The sequence below is a fragment of the Belonocnema kinseyi genome, chromosome 9 (genome assembly GCF_010883055.1).
Source record: "Belonocnema kinseyi isolate 2016_QV_RU_SX_M_011 chromosome 9, B_treatae_v1, whole genome shotgun sequence".
NCBI classification, from domain to species: domain Eukaryota; kingdom Metazoa; phylum Arthropoda; class Insecta; order Hymenoptera; family Cynipidae; genus Belonocnema; species Belonocnema kinseyi.
In genome coordinates, this window is record NC_046665.1 from 118,697,341 (window position 1) to 118,717,956 (window position 20,616).

General features: G+C 33.7%; 1 protein-coding gene across 1 annotated transcript in view; it reads left to right on the plus strand.

Annotated features, from left to right (window-relative positions):
- LOC117179818 (paired box protein Pax-1-like) overlaps positions 1-20,574 on the plus strand; it is a 41,337-nt gene extending 20,763 nt beyond the window's left edge. The window contains exons 2-3 of the mRNA XM_033371948.1: positions 17,216-17,851; positions 18,811-20,574. Of these exons, the coding sequence (XP_033227839.1) occupies positions 17,216-17,851; positions 18,811-19,325 (1,151 nt within the window). The 3' untranslated portion in view covers positions 19,326-20,574. The remainder of the gene's footprint in view (positions 1-17,215; positions 17,852-18,810) is intronic.
- Positions 20,575-20,616: the final 42 nt, after the last annotated feature.

Sequence of the window (20,616 nt, forward strand, 5' to 3'; positions counted from 1 at the left end):
AAAATGTAATCAAAACAAACGCCCGCTAAACTCATTACTCGCCACCCCGCGCGCTGGCATCGTTTCGTCTATCCCCTCCAATCGGCGGCTCACGGCGAATATGGAAAATGGCCAAGGATATTAATTTTCGCTGATCAAGGAATCTTTCTTAATTCCTTCGTTCGTTTTCAGCTAAACGTTTAGCTATAATAAGGAATAATATCCCTGTCACAGCTCAATTTTTTTTACCGTGTAGTAACCACCGAAACCAACATTCTTACAGACCGACCCAACCCTTTTGCTACTACTCATCATCCCAAAGAAGTAAAATTTAAAATTGCATGACATAATTTTGAAGAAGACCTAGCTGAAAAATTCTGTATAGGTTCCTCGTAGGATCCTGGACATGTTTCTGGACACGATCCTTCACACGAAACCTACACAGGTAATCTTGAAGGTTCCTGTGCAAGTATTTGGCGAAAGAACCTGTACGTGATCTTGCAAAGGAACCTACACCGACAAAAGAAATTTTGGAAGGTTTACTGTACAGGAACCTCGGAGGATGATGGACATGTTTCTGGACATGATCCTGCACAAGCAATCTTGAAGGTTCCTGTGCAAGAATTAGGCGAAGGAAACTGTACATGTTCTTACAAAGGAACCTGCTCCGACAAAAGAAATTTTGGAAGGATCCTGTACAGAAACCTCGGAGGATGATAGACATGTTTCTGGACACGATCCTGGACACGAAACATGCACAGGTAATCTTGACAACTCCTGTGCAGAAATTTTGTGAAAAAACTATTGCAATGGAACCTGCATTCACAAAGGAAAATTTGAAATGATCTTGTATAGGTTCTTGTACAGGCTCCTCTGCAAAGTAAATTGCGGCGCAGTACCTGTACAGAAGCACGTATAGGATCCTTTATAGGAAGCTCTCGCGGAAACTCTGTCGTCTTTTCAGCTATAAGGTTGCTTTCCTTTTATTCCTTTGAAGATCGAACCTACTTTTGAGGGCACCAAGCCACTAGCGAACCCTCTTGGATTAGTTCCTATGCAGGTTTATGTATAGGTTCCCGAGCAAGTTCAGGTACATGAAACCGCGTCTCGAATCACTCTCTGAAGGAACCTGGACGGGATCATTCAAAGGTTAGCTTGCATACAGGTTCCTTTATAGGAACATGTACAGGTTCTTCGCCAAATTCCTGTACAGGTACCGTCAAGATTACTTTTCCAAGGTTCTTGTACAGGAATTTTCAGTTGGGTTACCTATACATTATGGTGGTCCAAAATGCATTGGAAATTTTTCCTTTCTAATTTTTATGTATGTCGCCCTGAAATTTGTTCCAATACACAAAAATAAATTAAATTTTTTTTAAGTATTATATTTAGAGGTTAGCTCTGAATTTTATGGCGTAAGCGCCATTAAGTTTAACAGGTAATTCCCATAAGAAAAAATACGTTTTTGTACATTTTATTTAGAATCACAGATTAATTTTATCCCAAAAATTGATTATTATTATTAAATTATTAAATATATTATTTAGATAACCTAAATGAGTTTTAACCAAAAGAGTTCAAATTTTTACCACAAAAATATGAATTTTTAATTAAATAAATGAATTTTCTACCACGAAGATCAATTTTGTAACAAAAAAGACGAATTTTCAATCAAACCGTAATATTGACAACTAAAGGTGAATTTTTAACTAAAATTGTACATTTTCAATAAAAAATTACTTTTTAACAAAGTAGTAGAATCTTCGACTAAAAAAGATTAATTTTTAATCAGGTTTATTTTTAACCAAAAAAGAAGAATTTGCGACAAAATAGTGGAATTCTCAATCACTATAGATCAAGTTTCAAATCAGAAAGACGAATTTGTACACAAGTAGTTTAATTTTGAACAAAAAAGTTTTTCAGTCAAGTCAGAAAAAAATGTCACCTAAATTATAATTTGTGCAGATAAATAGTCTTGATTAAAAATAAAAAATTCGAATAAACTTTAAGCAGTTTTGGAAGTAAATATTTTTTGAAATGACTCGAATTATTCCTTCAATTTTGAGAAATCTTCGAAACTTAGCAAAATCATCCTAGAAGCTTCCATATTTTTTTCGACATTTAAAAAACTTTTGAAACCTTTTTAATTTTTCTCTAAAAACCGATTTTACAAAATAATAAGCCATTAGACATTTTCCCATGAATCTCAAGAAAAGTTTTTAATTTCTTGAAGCCTTCCAAACTTTTTAAAAAGCTTTAAACAATTTTCGAAATCTTCAAATTAAACAATTTGTTTTGAATTTTCGTATACCATTTCAAACTATTTTTTTATTATCTCCAAAACATTTAAACCTTCTGTCTTTTAATATTATTCAAATTTTTCCAGCAAATTTCTTAAAATTCTTTTAAAAAATTGCCTTCTAATCTTTCAAATTCTGTTTTGACAATTTATGAAATTTGTTTAAATGTTTTAAAGTCATAAAAATTATTCCCTGAAAATATTTTTGCAGAATAAAAAAAGAACATTTTAAATTATTCCATGAATTTTAAGAAATATTTATTATAATTGTGAAACTATTCATAATTAAAAAGCTTCGACATTTTGTTTCCAAATATTCAGAAATTTTCTTGTTTTCAACTTAATTTTTTTTAACGTTTTGAATTAATTTTGAATCTTTTGAAAACTTCTGAGTATCTCTTGACCTTACTCGAATTTTGTATAAAACTTTGTAATCTTGCCAGAAATTTTAAGTAATTTGTATTTTTGTGAAACCATTCTAAATCTTTAAGAAGCTTTAACGTTTTTATTTCCAAATATTGAAAAATGTATGCATTTTCTGTCTTTTTTGAAACACTTTTAAGTTTCAAAATTAATTCCGAATCTATTTAAAACTTCTAAATTTCTCTTAAACTTGATAGAATTTTGTATAAAACATTGTAATATTGCTAATTGAACATTTTTGTTTTAAAATCGTCTATTTTAGTTTAAGAATTTGCGATAGTCTCGAGAAATAATTGAAAATAGCGCCACGGAAATAAAAAGATATTTTATTTATTGTTAATTTCTCGTTTTTAGGCATTTATGGGTTAGTTTAGTGTATACAATCAGCCGGAGAAGCTATAAAGTAGAAAGCCGTAGCAAAATATAACGTTGGTTTAACGAAAAGTTTTGTTATGGAAACAAAATAGCAATCAAATTATTTTGTTGAACGAATGAAACATTTTTCTCACTTTATCAATTATATTTCCTCTGTTTAGGTTTTTATAGATTTTAAAATCACCCGCGCTTTATCATGGTCTCATGTTGGCCAATCAGAACGCTGCATGAAACAATGCCAGCGCCTTCAGTCGTTCGTGTTTCTTTCGGACTTTGGGAGAGCGTAAAGGTGTTCGCACAAAAAATACGTGTACAGTACGCTGGAAACGGCTCACGCACGAGCCGTCCGGGCACGCACAGAGAGCGCCAACCAATCGCGTGCGATCTGACGCGCTGCTGCGGAGCGAGCTGGCTACCTACCGTTCACCTATCGGACCGCCACTGGAGAAGCAGAAGTTTCCGATGCTGCCAATATTGATGTGTTAACGGAGAGTGTCTCTATATTGTGAAAAAAGCCGGTATTGAAAGGCATTTTAAAAAGTAATATTTTTAATAGAAAATATTAATATTTTAATAGAATATATAGTAATATTTTATGATATTTTATAATAGTAATATTTTAAAGGAAAGTAATTTTTTTGCCAAATTGGCAAGCGCCGCGCCGCAAGTAACCGAAAGCGAAAAGTTGGTTCAACTCAACTTTTCGCGCCGCAACCGTCTCGCGTGATCTCGCGTCGAACGTCAGAGGACCAATCAGAACGTTTCATCAGATAACCTCGTACAACCATACGTTTGTGGCATCGTCGACACTGAGTTCGAGTGCTTTTTTTTTGCATTTGTCTGGATTGCTTTGTTGGTTTGGTGTATTATGTGAGAAACATTTAAAGGCATTTAAAATTAAAGAAAAAAAACTGCAAAAGAGGAAATTGCGGGTCAGAGGGATCCATTGTAGAGGCGAAAAATATTTGACTGTCAATACACGACGAGAAAACCGTTCATTTGATAGTAAGCTCTGATTGGCTGCCGCAACAGCGCCACTCGCGACCACTGTAGACGGCTATTCCTTGCGTTATGATGCCGCATCGCATCACCGAGTCTTGCGGCGCCGCAACGAGGGATTTGCGGCGATTGTGGACCAGGCCTAAACGGCACATAAGGAGCTCGCACCGGAGCAACGCGATTGGTTGGCGCTCTGTGTGTGTGCATGGACGGCTCGTGTGTGAGCCGTTTCCAGCATACTGCACACGTATTTTCTTGTGCGAACACCTTAATGGAGTAAGCGCGTCAATCACGCAAATGCAAAGTAAAAATACGTGAATAATAGTGTTTTTTTTTCTATAAAAAACGTCAAAACTTATCTTTTTATAATTACGTCAAGATCTGTTTTTCGAAAAAGCAGTTTGACGTAAGAATATCAGAAGAATTTCGACAATTTCATTCTTACACCATCTCATCCAAAATTACTAACTTCCGCTTTTAGAAACAAAATAGAATGTTTTAATGCAAATAAGATGTATGCGTTTAGCACATAAACAAATTGCCTTATTAATATTATATTAATGAAAAATTCCCAAATTGGTGTTTAATTGGTAGTTGGGTGACCTGACTGGGACCAAATCAACTTTTCCACACGGGGTATTAAGAATTGTCAAATAAGTTTTTTTTTGCTTTTGTTTCCAAGAGAGGAGACTCGTAATAGTATAAAGTCCCGTTGATGTATTTTCGGTACTCCCGCTATCCTACCCTACCGCTCAAATTCAAAGAGTACGGGCAGGAAAGATATAGCGCATCCTCTTTCATTTTATTTCTTCTTCTTCAGACAGCTCTTTTATTTATGGAGATCGTCCTCAAGAGCGAACTGTTTAGATGTCTAACTGTCGTGTATATGTCACACAAAAGTCATAACTTTTCCCATTAGATACGTTGACAGTCGAAAGCAAAGTGGTTTCTTCCTTAGAATCCGAAAAGAGCTGGGGACTCTTGATTAATACAACAATTAAATATCGTTTAAGCAAGAATTATAATAATAATAATCTTCCAATTCACGGTTCGATTGAAATGAATTCATTCCAAAGGTGGAAAGTTTCTCAACAACAAAACGCTAAACGCCTATTTTTGTCTTTAAATAATAAACATAGGTGTCGAACCGTAACAATAATAAAATTACTAAACAATTATTATACTACAGGCCTGCCAAATCTAAAAAAAAAATATTTCTCTAAAATAATCTCGGGGATTTACTTATTAATTTGTTATCAAACAGAAAAGCTCATATTTATCATTTATCATTTTTGTACTATTCGTGCTTGGCTTTATTTTATGAGTTCACGATTTTGATTACCTTTAACATAAGTAACTAAAATATTATTATTAATCTACTTGGCAGAATTTGTTCGCACGTGTTTTTGTCCGAATTGCAAAATTCTGATTTAAGATAAAGTGTTTCTGATAACGAATTTATTTTTCATATTTCCTTTTTACAATTTTTACAATTTGGAAGAATACAATAAGCTCTTTATTCAAAGGCGCTATGAATTATTTTATGGCAGTTGAGTCAGAGACCAAAAGAACCGCAGTTTCATAATAAAAGTGAGATATTTCAAATTTGTTGTCAACGTTGTGCGTAATCTGAAGACAGGATAACCTTCCTGAACCGGGAATTATTTTGACACCGTGAAATGACAGATATTTTTATTTCTGACCGCAAATTTTGAGATTTGAACCATTTTTCGATTAAAGCTTTAAATATTGCAAAAAAATGGATTTTCAAGATTCTGTAATTGCAGAATAAAAGTGATTTTTTTCAACATTCAGAACACTGGTGATTTTAATGATATTTAAATCTATTTTTTTAATTATTCATAATAAAACTCAGGTGTGAAAAAAATTTTCTAATAACAGTTTTCGAAAACTGATATAGCATCTAGTAATCCAGTGTAATCCACTTGTAATTTAGAGTCCTCCAGTTATAATCCGAGGTAATCGCAAGTAGTCCACTCATAATCAGATATTTTTTATTTTATTTTATTTATTTTTTATTTTTTTATCCGATATTTTTTAAAATAATTTAGATAATGCAACCAGCTTCTAATTATATCGTTTAGCATTTTTTATCTTTTTTTTCTGAAAATTAAACTATTCTTGTTTCGGTTAAAAATTAATCTTCTTGGATGTAATTTCATGTTTTTGGTTGACAATTCAACAGTTTGGCAAAGAATTGATCTATTTGGTAAGAAATTCAAAAATTTTGTTAACAAGTAATTTTTTTGGTTGAAAATTTGTTGTTAAAAAATAATTTTCTTAACTGAAAACTTAGTTGTTTATTTTTTTGTGAAAAATTGTCTTTCTTATTTGCAAATTAATGTAATTTGTTGAAAATTTGTTTTGTTTTTTAATTAAGATTCTTGGTTGAAAATTAATCTTTTTCGTTAAAAATATAAATTAATTAGTTAAAAATCAATTGACGAAAAAAATGTATTAATTTTTTTAAAAAGTCATTTTTAGTTCAATAATTATATTTTTGGCTGAGAATTAACGTATACGGTTAAAAATTCGTCTTTTTGTGAGAAAATTAATTTTCTTTCTTAAAAATTCTGCTTTTTGGTTAAAAATTCAAATATTTTTATTAAAAATTAAACGTTTTTTCAATATTCATCTTTTTTGGTAGAAAATTAATTTCCTTGTTTAAAAATTCACCTATTTTGTGGGAAATTTAAAATTTTGTTGACAAGTCATTTTTTTGTTGAAATTTCGTTCTTTTTTTACATTAGAAGTTTCGATTCAAAATTAATCTTTTTGGTTTATAGTTCAACTACTATGTTGCAACTTAATCTACTGCCTTGAAAATGAAGCAATGTTATTCAAAAGTATTCTTTTCTATTTTTAGTTGAAATATCAACTATTACATTTTTCGTTTAGAATTCATCTTTTTTGCGTTAAAATTAATCTCTTTGTAGAAATTTCAACAATTTTGCTAAAAAGTCATTTGGTTAAAGATTCATCATTTTAGTTAAAAAATTATCTCATTTGTTGGAAAATTTGTCTACTTTTTTAAAAAATATTTTTTTTGGTCTGTATTTTAGGCAGAGTTTATTGCAATAATTAAAAAGAATCTGTACCAGTGTAATCCAATGAAATTTGATGTAATAATAGGTAATCCAGAGTAATTTTGTATATAGAAATATTTCAGGCTAATCCCACATAATTGGGAGTAATCCACCTTCACTGGACCGCATTTTTAGGAGTTGTTGCCCCCTCGAGAGAATCTCAATTTGATGTGTCAATCTCGTTTGCTCTTGTTCGAGAATCAATCACGAGAACAAAGCTGGAAGGGTGAGGAGAGAGCATTAACGGTGATTCTGCGGTTAAAGATAGCCCCTGACCTCGTCGATGGGTCTTTGCATTTGTATTGCCACACCATTCGATTCGTGTCTAGTTGCCTTCAATGAGAGATATTCCCCAATTTTCAAAATCACGTCATCAGCAATATGTGTCCCTTGACATTATTCCAAATTACATCATCAACAATATTTTTTACATTACATTATTCAAAATCACGTCATCGGCAATATCACTTACATAAAATTATTCAAAAGCACGTCATCAGCAATATCTGTCACTTGACATTATTTCAAATTACGTCATCAGCAATATCTGTCACTTTATATTACTCTTCCTAAAAATGATTGCATCTTTCGCTGAAATATTCATCCCTAGGACAGACGATTTGTTCTGATTTTAATGAATTCTATGAACGTAAATTCAAATTGCAACCAGAATTACTTAACATTTCGCATTTCGGCTTCCTGCAGATCAAGTGGCAGGAGCCCAAGAATTTCTGTTCCGTGCTCAGCGTCTCTTTCACTGGCTGCAATTTCCCCTGGAAAATTTATTACTTGGAAAGATCGAGCGAGAAAGGAATGAGCAAAAGTGGATTGTGTACTCAAATATAGCTCCGTCGATGCTGTTATTGTATTCACAATGTATTTCTGTAGCAAAAGTACAGTGTCGTTTTTCGGAAGGAATGTAGATTGTAGAAAATTGGAACAATTGCCAGGGCAGCACATTGCTAATTAAGGCGAGTAACTCTGGAGTGGCACGGTTCAGGGAAAATGAAGTATATTTTAATGAAATGTCCTAACGAACCTTAGAAATTTCTCCAGGAATTTTCAAAGACGCGCCAATAAAGTTTGATGCAGAAACCTCCTCTGATTTGTGGCCCTCTTCCCAGCAAACATGGTTACAGAACAGATCTTTAACTGTTCAAGAACACAAAAGAATGTGTTCTTGAACAGGTTAGTAACAAGTTACTAACATGCGAGTAACTATGTCATTCCCAACATGCTAGAACAATTCTGTAACAGTTCTAGAACACTGTGACATATGATCTGTAACATTTCTAGAACAATTCTTGAACTCGGTTACCAGTGCTATGTAATAATTCTGTAACAGATCTAGAAAGCTGTGACAATCGATCGGTAACATTTCTAGGAAAATTTTAGAACTCAATTATAAATGTTGTATATAAAATCTTTAACAGATGTAGAGTGCTGTGATAGCCGATCAGTAATATTTCTAGAACTATTCTAGAACTCAATTACGAATGTTGTATAACAAATCGTTAACAGATTTAGAACGATGTGACAACCGATCTGTAACATATCTAGAACAATTCTAGAACTATGGTACGCTGCGTTGTCAAAAATCTAGGACAATTCTATAACAGTTCTAGAACTGTTATTTATCAAACATGGAACAGTGTTTTGTACCCCTCACAGCTATAAGATATCCCGGGATATTCGATTAGACCCCATTTATGTCCTGGGTTATTCTAGGGATAACCCTAATTCATTCTAGAACACTCTTACGGCACAGTTCTAAAATAAACTTGAAAAAAATATTATAGAGCGTCTGTGATCAGTTTGTTCTAGAAAAATTTCATAGCAACTGTTACAGAACAGTGCTGTCACATAGTTCGAGAACATTTCTGTCGCAGTTTTATCACAGTGTTCTAGAACACTGTTACCTTCTTGTTCTATAATAGTTCGTTCACAATTTTGTCACAGTGTTCTAGAACAATGTTACCTTTTTGTTCGAGAACAGTTCTGTCACCATCTTGTAACAACTGTTATAGAAGACAGTTCCTTTTTTGATCTGGAACAGTTACTGAACGTGTTTTCTGGGTTAAGGCCCCACAAAAGCGGTGCACTGTGAAAACGCGTAGACCTTTGTTATATAAAAAGTTCCAAGCCTGGTCTAAAAGTTTAAAAAATTAATTAAAAATAAAAGATTACATGGTTCATTCTTAATAGCTTTATTTTGTTTTTATCATATTAATTTTAATCTGAAAATATTTTAATTAATTATAATTCAGTTCGATCAATCTTTAATTGGAGGAAATATACATTTCAATTGTAATTTCGCGCCAAATTTCGCAGTCATTCCTGTCATCTCACTGGCTGACTAGATTCTCGATCCGGTTCGATTCCGCCTGTTACCATGAAATCATGGGTTGTTACGTCCTGTTCCATGATCCCATAATTCCCTTTGACGCCATTTCGCGTTCGCCAGCACGCACTTTAACAAAGTGCTTATTTGCAGATTTGTGATTTATTTTGTAATTTATTTTCAACATTTACAAAATTACGAAGAACAATTTAGGTTTTTTTTACAAAAAGGTGTTATTTTTCGACTTAATACTTACGTGCTTCCTTCACGTGGCGCTTTTGAGGATTAAATCAAAATTTTCACAATTCTCTGCACTTATTATACAAAGCGTCTCAAATCAAAAGTAATAAGTACAAAATAAAATTTCCCTTATTTTGAGCTTATTACTTCTGGCAAAAGACTTACTTGGCCTACACAAAGGACTTTTTCAATCATTTCCTGCTAAATTATAACGAGAAAATTCCATTTCTTAGATTCTTTTCAGCTATAGGAAACACAAAGGCTATTTACACAGTCCGTAACACATAATATATTTCATAAAGGATAATAAATGATTAAGTAACTTCTTGCAGTAACGTTAATAATATATTGACCAATATTATAATATTATAACGCACAATCAGGTCCCGGAGCTTTGTACGATATTATAATGCACTAATATCACAGAAAAAATGAAGTTAAATTTGGTTAGTGTCGTCTTCTATAAGGCGCGTCGTCCTCAGCAGCAATGGGAAAAAGGCAGAGTACAAGTGAATTCGAGCTATAAATCGAGACACCAGATTTAAAACAATCACAGAAAAAAGGAAAATTTTTCTATGGGTAAGACCTGCAACGGTTAATGATTAAACGTATTTTCACTGAGGTTAGGAAAATATTTCTGAACTCGTCGATGCAAAATGTAACCGATAGATGGGAATCCTCATTTCTCTCAAATTTAATGAAGTTAAACGACACTGGATAGCGCTGGCGTCGTAATTGTCACTACACCTCAAATAAAAATGGAGCGATTATAAGATGAAAGATTATCCAGGCAAGGTTAAAAATCGGAAATTATCTTCGATTCATGTAAAGTTTATCTGGCAAGGGTGTCTAATCACCCCACCTTGTGATGTGAGGGTTAAAAGCGTTCTCACCATTAAATTGAAACCTGGATTAATTACTTGGACTAGAAGTAGCCTGGACGAAGTGATTCACACTTTGCGTGAATTGCTTCAGCAACCTAATTTCGTAAATTTCCGTTACTTCAGTTTAGTATCCTAAATGTGTCGGAATTTTCCGAAGATTTCTCGGAGTGTGTGATACGAAGTTCCTGCGGATGACGCAGACAGGTTGGGTGCATATGCACAAGATGCATCTCATTAAGGAAGATCCCAGCCGGCAGAGCGGTTCGCTGCCAGCAGAATGTTTTGCGGGAATTCGAGACACCCAATTTACTACGCGTGCCGTACCTCTCCGAACTTGGCTGCCAATCAATGAGCAGCGGATCGTTGTATAGTTTCAGATTATTATGTCGTCACTTCGAAAGGATACGGTTAATTATCTGAATTTCCGCCAGATCAATTCGAAACGAGGGGGAAACAACTCCTGAAAATATAGGATTACCCTGGAATACCTCTATATAATTAAACTCGCGCCAATTTTCAAACAAAAAGGATTACTCTTTAAGACAATTTTTGAATTTTTAACAAAATTGATGAGCTTTTAACCAAATAGTAGAATTTTCATCAAGAAGATTAATTTTTTAAAGAAATAGACGATATTTCAACAAAATACAGGAAATTGTAACGAACTAGTTGAATTTTCATTTTAACAACGTAGTGAAATTTTCAGCCAATGAGATGAATTTGCAACTAAAGTAATGAATATTCTACAAGAATATTTAAAACTTCAATTAAATGATAAATTTTTAACCAAACAAACAACGATACTTTTTAACCTAATTGTTTAATTTTCAATAAAGGAAAATTATTTTGAACCATATATTTGAATTTGTAACTAAGAACATTAATTTTTAACCAAGGAGATTAATTTTTTATCGAAACATACGAATTTTCCACAAAATACACTAATCGACAAAAAATAAAATTTAGTTACATATTCAGTTCAAAAAAATATTCTATTGCAAAACAATATTTTAGCAAGGTACTTCAACTTTCAACCAACCAAACTTTCAATCAAGATGATTAATTTTTTATAAAATATTTTTTTAATCAAAATACATTCATTTTTAATCCAGTAGTTAAATTTTACACTAAAAAAAAATTACATTCAAAAATGGAGTACTTGAATTTTAAGTTAAAACAATGAATATTTAACCAAAAAATGAATTTCCAATTTTATACCAAGCAGTTGAATTTTCAAAGAAAAGGATTAATTTTCGAAAAAAATATGGATTTATAATGTAAATGAAATATGAAAAAATAGTAAAACTTTCAACCAAACAACTGAATTTTCAAGCAAAAAGATTATTTTCCTAACAAAAAAGACGACTTTTCTACAAAATACAAAAATTTTTGAACCAAAAGTGACTTTTTCACAAAATTGTTATATTTTTTACAGCGCAGGTTAATATTTTATCAAATAATTTAATTTTTCAACGAAAACACGTATTTCCAACTAAAATGATTAATTTTCTACCAAACAGACGATTTTTCAACGGCAAAATAGCTGCATTTTTCATCAAAATAGTTCAATTTTCAATCCAGATGTAAATTTCAAGCAAGAAGATTACTTTTTTAACAAAAAAGACGAGTTTTTTAATAAATGTGTGAATTTTCAACTTGTAGTTGAATTTTCAACGAATTAGTCAAGGATTTCAAAAAAATTTCAAGTTTTCAAAAAAATTTCAATTTTTTATAAAAAATGAAATTCTAATTAAATGCATTAATTTTAACTGAGCCAGATACAATTCTACACAAAAATTAACAGTCAAATTTTCATTTAATAAAAATTAATATTTACAAAAATAAAAAGAAATATCAACAAAATAGTTAAATATTTAACTGCAAAGATGAATTTTTAACTAAAATTATGCATCTGCAACCACAAAATGCATTTTTAACAAAGAATTTAAACTTTTAACCAATTAGTCCAATTTTCAACCATGAAAATGAATTTTCTACAAAAAAGAATACAAACTTTAACCGAAAAGAGTTTGAATTTTCATCTAAAAAAGATAAACTTTGAAAAAAGTGGAACAGTTAAATTTTCAGTTAAAAAAATTAATTTCCAACCAAAAAAAAATTAATTTTCAACAAAATAGATAAATTTGTGACCAAAAGATATAAATTTTCAACTTAAAAAGACGAATTTTCAACAAAAATATATGCGATTTCAATTTAAAAAGATTACCTATGTTTACTCCGAATTACCTTTCATTATTCTGGATTACTTGGATGAAGTAATTCTTTTTTGTTCAAAATTCGTCTTTTTTGGTTAAAAATGAAACTATTTGGTAGAAAATGAACTTTTTCTTGAAAATGCATATTTTTGTGTTGAAAATCTAACTCAAATTTTTCTTGATGCGCAATTCAACTATTTTTTTTTGAAAATTTACCTCTTTTGGTTCAATTTAACTGTTCTTGATTTTAAATGAAAATATTTTTTGGTTGAAATATCTACTATTAGATTATTCGTTGAAAATTCATCTTATTTGGTAAAAAATTAAATTATTTGGTTCAACCACTTTGTTAAAAGATATTTTTCTTGTTGAAGATTCATCCCATTAGTTGAAAATTCATTTCTTTGGTTGAAAGTTAAACTATTTTGTTAAAAAAATGTTGTTTTTTTTTTTAATATCAACTTTCTATTGAAAATTCAATTTTTCTGATTGGAACTTTCAACTGCTACAAATATACGTCCTTTTGCTCGAAATTAAAAAAATTTTGAAATTGGTCAAGTAATTTATGGACGGCCCCGTACGAGTAAACAATTCCAATCAGAAAAGGAGCCATACCCTTAGTCTCAACTTCACCTCGAGTAACTTTAGACTCTTTTACAGAAAATTGCAAAAACACCAAAAAGTGTAGAAGGAAAGTACGAGTACAACCAAAAATACTGTTCCGCGCCACGAGAGAAAAAAATTCGACAATAAATTGCATCTCGACTCTGATTTTTTTCGTATACCGGAAAAGTTGAGGCAATTTGTCACCAGGGTTCACGACTACGAAGAGCGCAATAAATACCTACGTTCCTTGGATACACCAAATAAGATAAAGCAAGACGGGGGAGGGCAGAAAGTTAGAGCCCAGCAGTCTGAGATTCTCGGAAGTGTTTCATCGGCAGCGGCGGAGACGCGTTTTTGCGACGGCACCGTTGCCGTCCGTTTGGAATATAGGAATTTTTTCTGTTTTTTTTTGCCCCTAGCTTAATGGCGATTCCGAGCCCTCATTCCGGCCTTTCGTATGCATCGGACTCTATGCGAGCAAATGGGCTGTGTTGAGCGCAAACTGCGGTACTTAAGAATCTGAAGATGCGCCCCTCGGATCGCGTGCATCCACACATTGCACATAGAGAATTCTCTCATATGGTTGGGTTTATTCGATCTTCGGGGAAGAGGCTGATGGGTACTCTGAACTTTCGGTATCCGTCTTCTCGTGGCGCTTCATGCCTCCGACATGGCAGATCCGTGTCTCTTTGCAAGACGTCTTTCTGTCGTGTGTCACGTGCGAGTCGTAACTGCGCTCGTTAGGTATGCTGACAGCTACAAGCGATGTGGTATTTATTCCCTCGTTTCTACATCGGACTGATATCTGCACAAATAGGAGAAAAGAAAAATTTAGAATCAGTGTAACTCTTAACTTAGGACAAGCGGTTACTGATAAATTGCTCGCTGTTTCTCCGCGAAGATTATGCCAACTCGACATGTCCAAATTACAAGGTTTCATCTCGTCGAAACGAAAAAGTTATAACTAGTAGATATCAAGTGAAAATATACTTCAGAGTTGAGAGTGCTGATGTTCCTGATACGATTTAGTCTCTCCTAGAGGGAACCATGCCATTTGGATACGTCGATATTCAAAAATAAGTTTACTCCTAGAAAATGAAATGGCTCTACTAGAAACCTTCGTTTATTCAAAAATCTTTTTCCCAGAAATACGTCACATTTTGTTGTTAGATTGGAACCATGTTTACCCATCCTAAAAATGGCGCTGAATTGGGTGCCAACGACTTGCTAAAACTTGCCATAAGCAATCTTATTGATGTCTTATTTAAAACTGATAGTATAGCTGATGAATTTTCGCTCAAATAAGAACCTCCTCTAAGTTCATTGTTAAGTTGACCTCTAAAGCTGGAACAACAGTAATGGATTCACAGCAGATTTGCCAATTATGTAATCTTAGAGAAAAGGAAGATTTGTTACACATCCTCACCGAATGTTTAATCTACTTGCCTGCTAAAAATAATTACTTGCGTAACATTGACATGATAAATTAGCGCAATCTTCATTTATTGTTGTCAAATATCTTCCCTAGGATGCTTCGCTCAACTTGAAATTTTACAAGTACATGTTTAAAAATCAAAGCTTCCTCTCTGTTCGAATAGTACACTGCCTTAACTTGACCAGTATAACCTAGTATCCGATTGTACATAGGATATTATAACATTTTCTTTCAGATTGTTACTAAACATAATTAGACAGAATTGAGTGATAATGGTCTGCTCTTGCCACAGAATCTTGTATTCTTAGAGTCAATAAAGATATCTACAAAATTGCTCGACTTTTCTAAATGACAAGGTTCTATCTCGTAATGAAACGAAATGAAAAGGTGCGAACATCACCGAGAAAAATGAATGTTCATCCTTAACATCTAGATGTTAAAGGTTACTTTCTGTTGACATTAAAGATGTGCAGCTAAAGAGTTCTTACCTTGAAGAATTTTTTGAAGAAACAGCACTCACGTCAAACATTTTACCCAATCCAAACAATTTACAACATTATTATTAATATCTTCAAACAAAATTTTAGTAATCATCATATTTCCACAAGTTCACATATGACAGGAAATTACATCGAACGACATTGACTATCAGCTTCTTCAAAATTTTGAAAAAGAAAAAAAATCAAAGAATTCCGAAAATGAAGTTTTACGGTCACCCTGATTATATCTTAACAAATTCTCTGTCAGATTATGTGTTAAAGATAGCCAAGAGTTTTGGCTACAATGTGGCACTAGAAAGTTTAAATTTGTAAATAAATTTGCGAGTTTCTGCATCGAGGGAAGTGTACTCGACGATGTTGAATTCAATTAAACTTAAGCGATTTCGTGCTGGTTACAAGAACCTGGAACAGTGGCCACAATCGGGCTCTGAAGATAATAAGGAGATCCAAAGAGACAAACATGTACGTACTCGTTATACATATATACCCTCGACGTCATGTCACTGGTTCCGACGGTAGCGGCGAACGCGTCATTTAGCAGACTCTCAGAATGGAATGCAGCCATAGATACGGTCTTGGAAACTCGGAGTTTCGCTACTGACAAATAAGTGTAGCGTATCTCTGCAGAGTTTTGTACAGTTGTATCTTGGCTCCATACAACGTGAACCACTTGGCCCGTCAGTTACGCCGTCTCTTATTCTCTATCTTTGCACTTTCTATTCAAGATAGTACTATAGATTCAGCGTCCGGGAAAATTCGAAATGATCTCTCGTCGCTGACATTAGTCTTAGTCACCTACGCATAAGCAGCCGGCCGACCTGGTTGTTTCAGAATTTACACAAGAGCTGTCTAATAATTTATTGCATCAACATTCCTTAGTTTTATTTTTGTCTATAGCGTCATCTTCAATTTTTACATTTTAATCATTAGGGAGAAGTTATTGAAGCTAATAAGACTTTTGGTTCGCATCGAAAAGCTACTTCTTGAAGTTGATAAGGGGTAGCTTTATAGCCTATTAAACTCTCGATTGACTCCTTTTTATTTGCTCTTAAACTTTTGGGTATGAGAGCTCTTGATCCGTTGACCATTTGCAATCTCTGGTTCTTGATTGATTCTTTTTAGTTTGGCGACACCATCATCTAGGGATCAAGGAACCTCGACTTGGTCGCAAAGTCTTATACAAACGTTCGAAGCTAATGAAACCACATCCTTATGTAAAACACACACACAGATCTAGAAACCAATATACGCCCCTTGCCAGGTAGCCCTCTTCTTATGAGACTTCTAACTGCCGGGCGTTAAAGCTTTTATGTGTCATGAAGGGGCGTGGGAGTCAAACCCGACTAAGAGCTTTAAAAATCGAATCTCCCTTCTTTAGCAGCTTCTGTGTCGAGGATTAGGAATTTCATTTTATTTCATTTTAGTTTATAAAGCTCTTCGGTCAAAAACTATTTACAGAATCACAATGTTTTACATGTAATATTTATAATACAGAGGTACTTAGGACAAACAGGTGTATCTTATTTTGAGTTTTCCCATAAAATTTATTTCGACTCGTATGTTTGCAGAATTTCAGAACAATCAGATATTCTTCGAATTTCTAGAAAAAGAAATAGCATGCTATTTTTCGCCTATCTCTTAATGAGCTAATCTTCAATCTTTTCCTTAAATCAGTCATATCAGAACCCGGTAAAGGATAAGTCGCATGTCGTTCCAACTTCGATCTCAACAATGTACTAAAACATTTTGCCGAAATGGCTTTTAAAAGTGAGGCATTGAATTTTGAATTGTTTTCTTGTTTTTGATTACAGAAAACAATGGGAGTGGAATCGGAGGACAGCAGCAGCAACAGCATCAACAGCAACAATATGGAGAAGTTAATCAATTAGGTGGTGTTTTTGTAAATGGACGGCCTTTACCTAATGCTGTCAGACTGAGGATAGTCGAGTTAGCTCAACTTGGTATTAGACCCTGTGACATTTCCAGACAGCTGCGAGTCAGCCATGGTTGCGTCAGCAAGATTCTGGCGAGATACCATGAAACTGGAAGCATTTTACCAGGCGCAATTGGTGGAAGCAAACCTAGAGTCACGACGCCGAAAGTTGTTCAGTACATAAAGCAACTCAAGTCAAAAGATCCTGGGATTTTCGCCTGGGAAATTAGAGATAGACTCCTTTCTGATGGTGTTTGTGACAAGTACAATGTCCCTTCAGTGTCTAGCATCTCCAGAATTTTGAGGAATAAGGTTGGAGCTGCGGCTGCCGCTGCGGCGGCGGCTGCGGCGATTCATCACCATCCTCATCATCCAGCTCATCATCATCATCACCATCATCATCTTTATGCAGCGGCAGCTGCAGCTGGTGCTGCACTTTGTCCTGTTCCTTATCCTCCGACTCCTTTTCATCCGGCGCCACCTTCGGTTACGCATCACCATCACCACCATCAAGGTGAGTTTAATTTTTTTTCTCAATTTAAATCGGTGATCACGGTATTATAATTTCATAAAGCTTGAGAATTTACAATGTTGTGTGAAAAAATTAGCATGATTTTTTGTACCTTCTGTAACGTCTTTCAATACTTTTGAGAGTGTTCGGTAGTTTAAGAGATTAGGATTTTAGACTTGCAGGGATACCACAGTTACTTTTAGTCACTTTTTTCTTGTCAAATCACTTTTGAGTCTTTTCATATCTCTTTTTACTGAAAAAAATCATTAGCTCTTTCAAATATCGAACACTTTTGAATCGCTTATACTATCTCCTTAAACTTTAAAAACTGATTCACGTTAACAACTCTTTTCATCAAATAAATATATTTCGTAGATTTTATAATCTATAAAATAAGATGAAATAACTGTACGAGATGTTAATCTGAATATCTCCTCTGAATAATTTCGGAACTATTTTATTCCAAATTTAATAAAGTCGAGTCTTCAGAGAAAAATTCAGGAATAAGAAGAATGTTCTTGAACAATTGAGAGGATTAAAGTTTCAACATCAGCGCATTGGACTCAATTTTTTAAATCAAGATGTGCTTTGCATCAAGAGACAATTATGTTCAATAATTAATAATTTATCCATTGCTGATAACCGAGTGGACACAATTGTCAAGAAACGGTATTAGAACGTCCTAAAAACGTTCTAAAAACGTTTTTTTTTACTACAATGTTAAAAACGTTTTAAGGACATTCTAGACACGTCTTTAAATTTTGTGCCCACTAGGAAAGGAGATAGTAGACTTGATTTTTTGAGCGACTAGCCGTCAGCCACTGCAACTGAAGTCTCGATCAGTTTTAGCTGTGAGCTCGCGGAGTCTGACGGAACAGCCGCCTCTTTTTCTTCCACCGTGATCCACCTGCTGATACCAAGTTGCAAGTTCGAAAGACTATTTGGTTCCGGTGCCTTTCCAGTGGGACTGACTGCCTCGGCGACTAAACTTTCCGCACCACCTTCGCCACCGACGTCATCCCCGGTACCGATTTCTGTTGGAGGACATCATCAGACCAATTATGGAATCCACTGGCCGAGTCCACATACCGTCCACGATATACTCTCTTCTTCGGTCCCAATAATACCAAACTCCTCAGGCTCGTCATCAGCTCTTTGTCCTGGGCTGAACAACAATCACCACCATCACAATAACCACAACAACAACAATAGCAATCATCACAACAATAATAACAGTAGCGGAGGCAGTAGCAGTAGTGGAGCTAGCAACATCAACGAAGACTCCCCACCCAGCAATTACCATCCACATCATCACCATCATCATCAGCAGTATTACGCGTCCGCACTTTATCACCACCATCATCATCGTGATCATCCGGGCGTTGCGATGAATCTTCCATCAAATACTGCCCAGCTCTCAATTCAATCATCCATGATGCAGGCTAATTTAAGTCAACCAGCGAGTCCATGTAATTAGCATGAGTAAATACAGAACAAACTAGGTCAAAACTATCCTTTTTTGCGTAGTTATGAGTATTCATCAGGACAGGGTAAATTTGGAACATTTTTGAAATCCTTTTATTTACCCCTTCTTACCAAAGTGAAGGATCCTGATTTGAAAAATTGTGAATATTAATTATTTTAAGGACAGTATTTTACCTCGACTGAGTGTGTGCGAAGTGTTAAGACTTTAAAAGTCATGATTAGATGGTTTTGTGCTCTAATTCTTTCAAAAGAATTAAATTTTGTTTGTTGCGTCTTTTTGGCATCAGAAAACTTTTTAGACCGAATGCCAAACATTTTCAATGTCTTCCTCATCTTCCCGCCTGGACTAGTGTTTCTGCCCTAGGGTGGAAATTTGATAAAAGGATGAAATCTTTAGAAAGACAATGAGCGAGTACAAAGTTTCATAATTAGCGGCATATTTTTTAGGAGTATTAAAAAAAAACCTGAATTAAGTGCCTCGAACTCTAGTTTCGTTAAAAACAATGAATACTCGAGAAGTTTCTGGCTTTTTCCGAGCCTCCAATATTTTTCTACATTTTTTTAAAACTTTACTTCACTATTGGACAAGCGTCAATTTTAAAATGCCAAAGATTTTAATTTTGTACAGTTTAGAATTTTTCTTTTAGTTTCGCTGAACCCTTATTGTCCTTAATTGAAAATAGTGAACTTAGATGTTTTTGGATACTTTAAATTTGTAAACTTTTTAAATAAAGTTTAGAAAATTAAATATGGTAATATTATTAGCTTTTAAATTTCTAATTTAAAAGCTAAATCGAGCAAAACTTCCCTCTAGTTTCATCTTCGAAACTAAAGTAAGAACAGAATGTCGATTCTAGGTAGTTTTTTCAACAAAAAATCATATTTTAAGGGAAATCCCTGATTTTTTCAGCAGAATCCACAGGAATACAAATTAATATTGTTAGTTAGTTTTCTTGAAAGGTTCCGATGACGTCACAAAATAATTTTGAGAAATTGTGAGACAAATTTGCGTAAACAACTTCAAGTTTATTTATTATCTCAATTAAGCATGCCGTGTAAACCTTGAAAGTGTTTGAGCGAAATGCTTAATTCAGATAATAAATAACCTTGAATTTGTTCACGCAAATTCGTTTCTCACAACTTAGCCATATCATTTTGCTTCCTCGAAATGCTTGATTGAAATAATAAATAAAATTGAAGCTGTTCATGAACATTTGTTTCTCAAAATTGAGCAATGTCATTTTGTTAATTCAAAATACTCAATTGAGATAACAAATAAAATT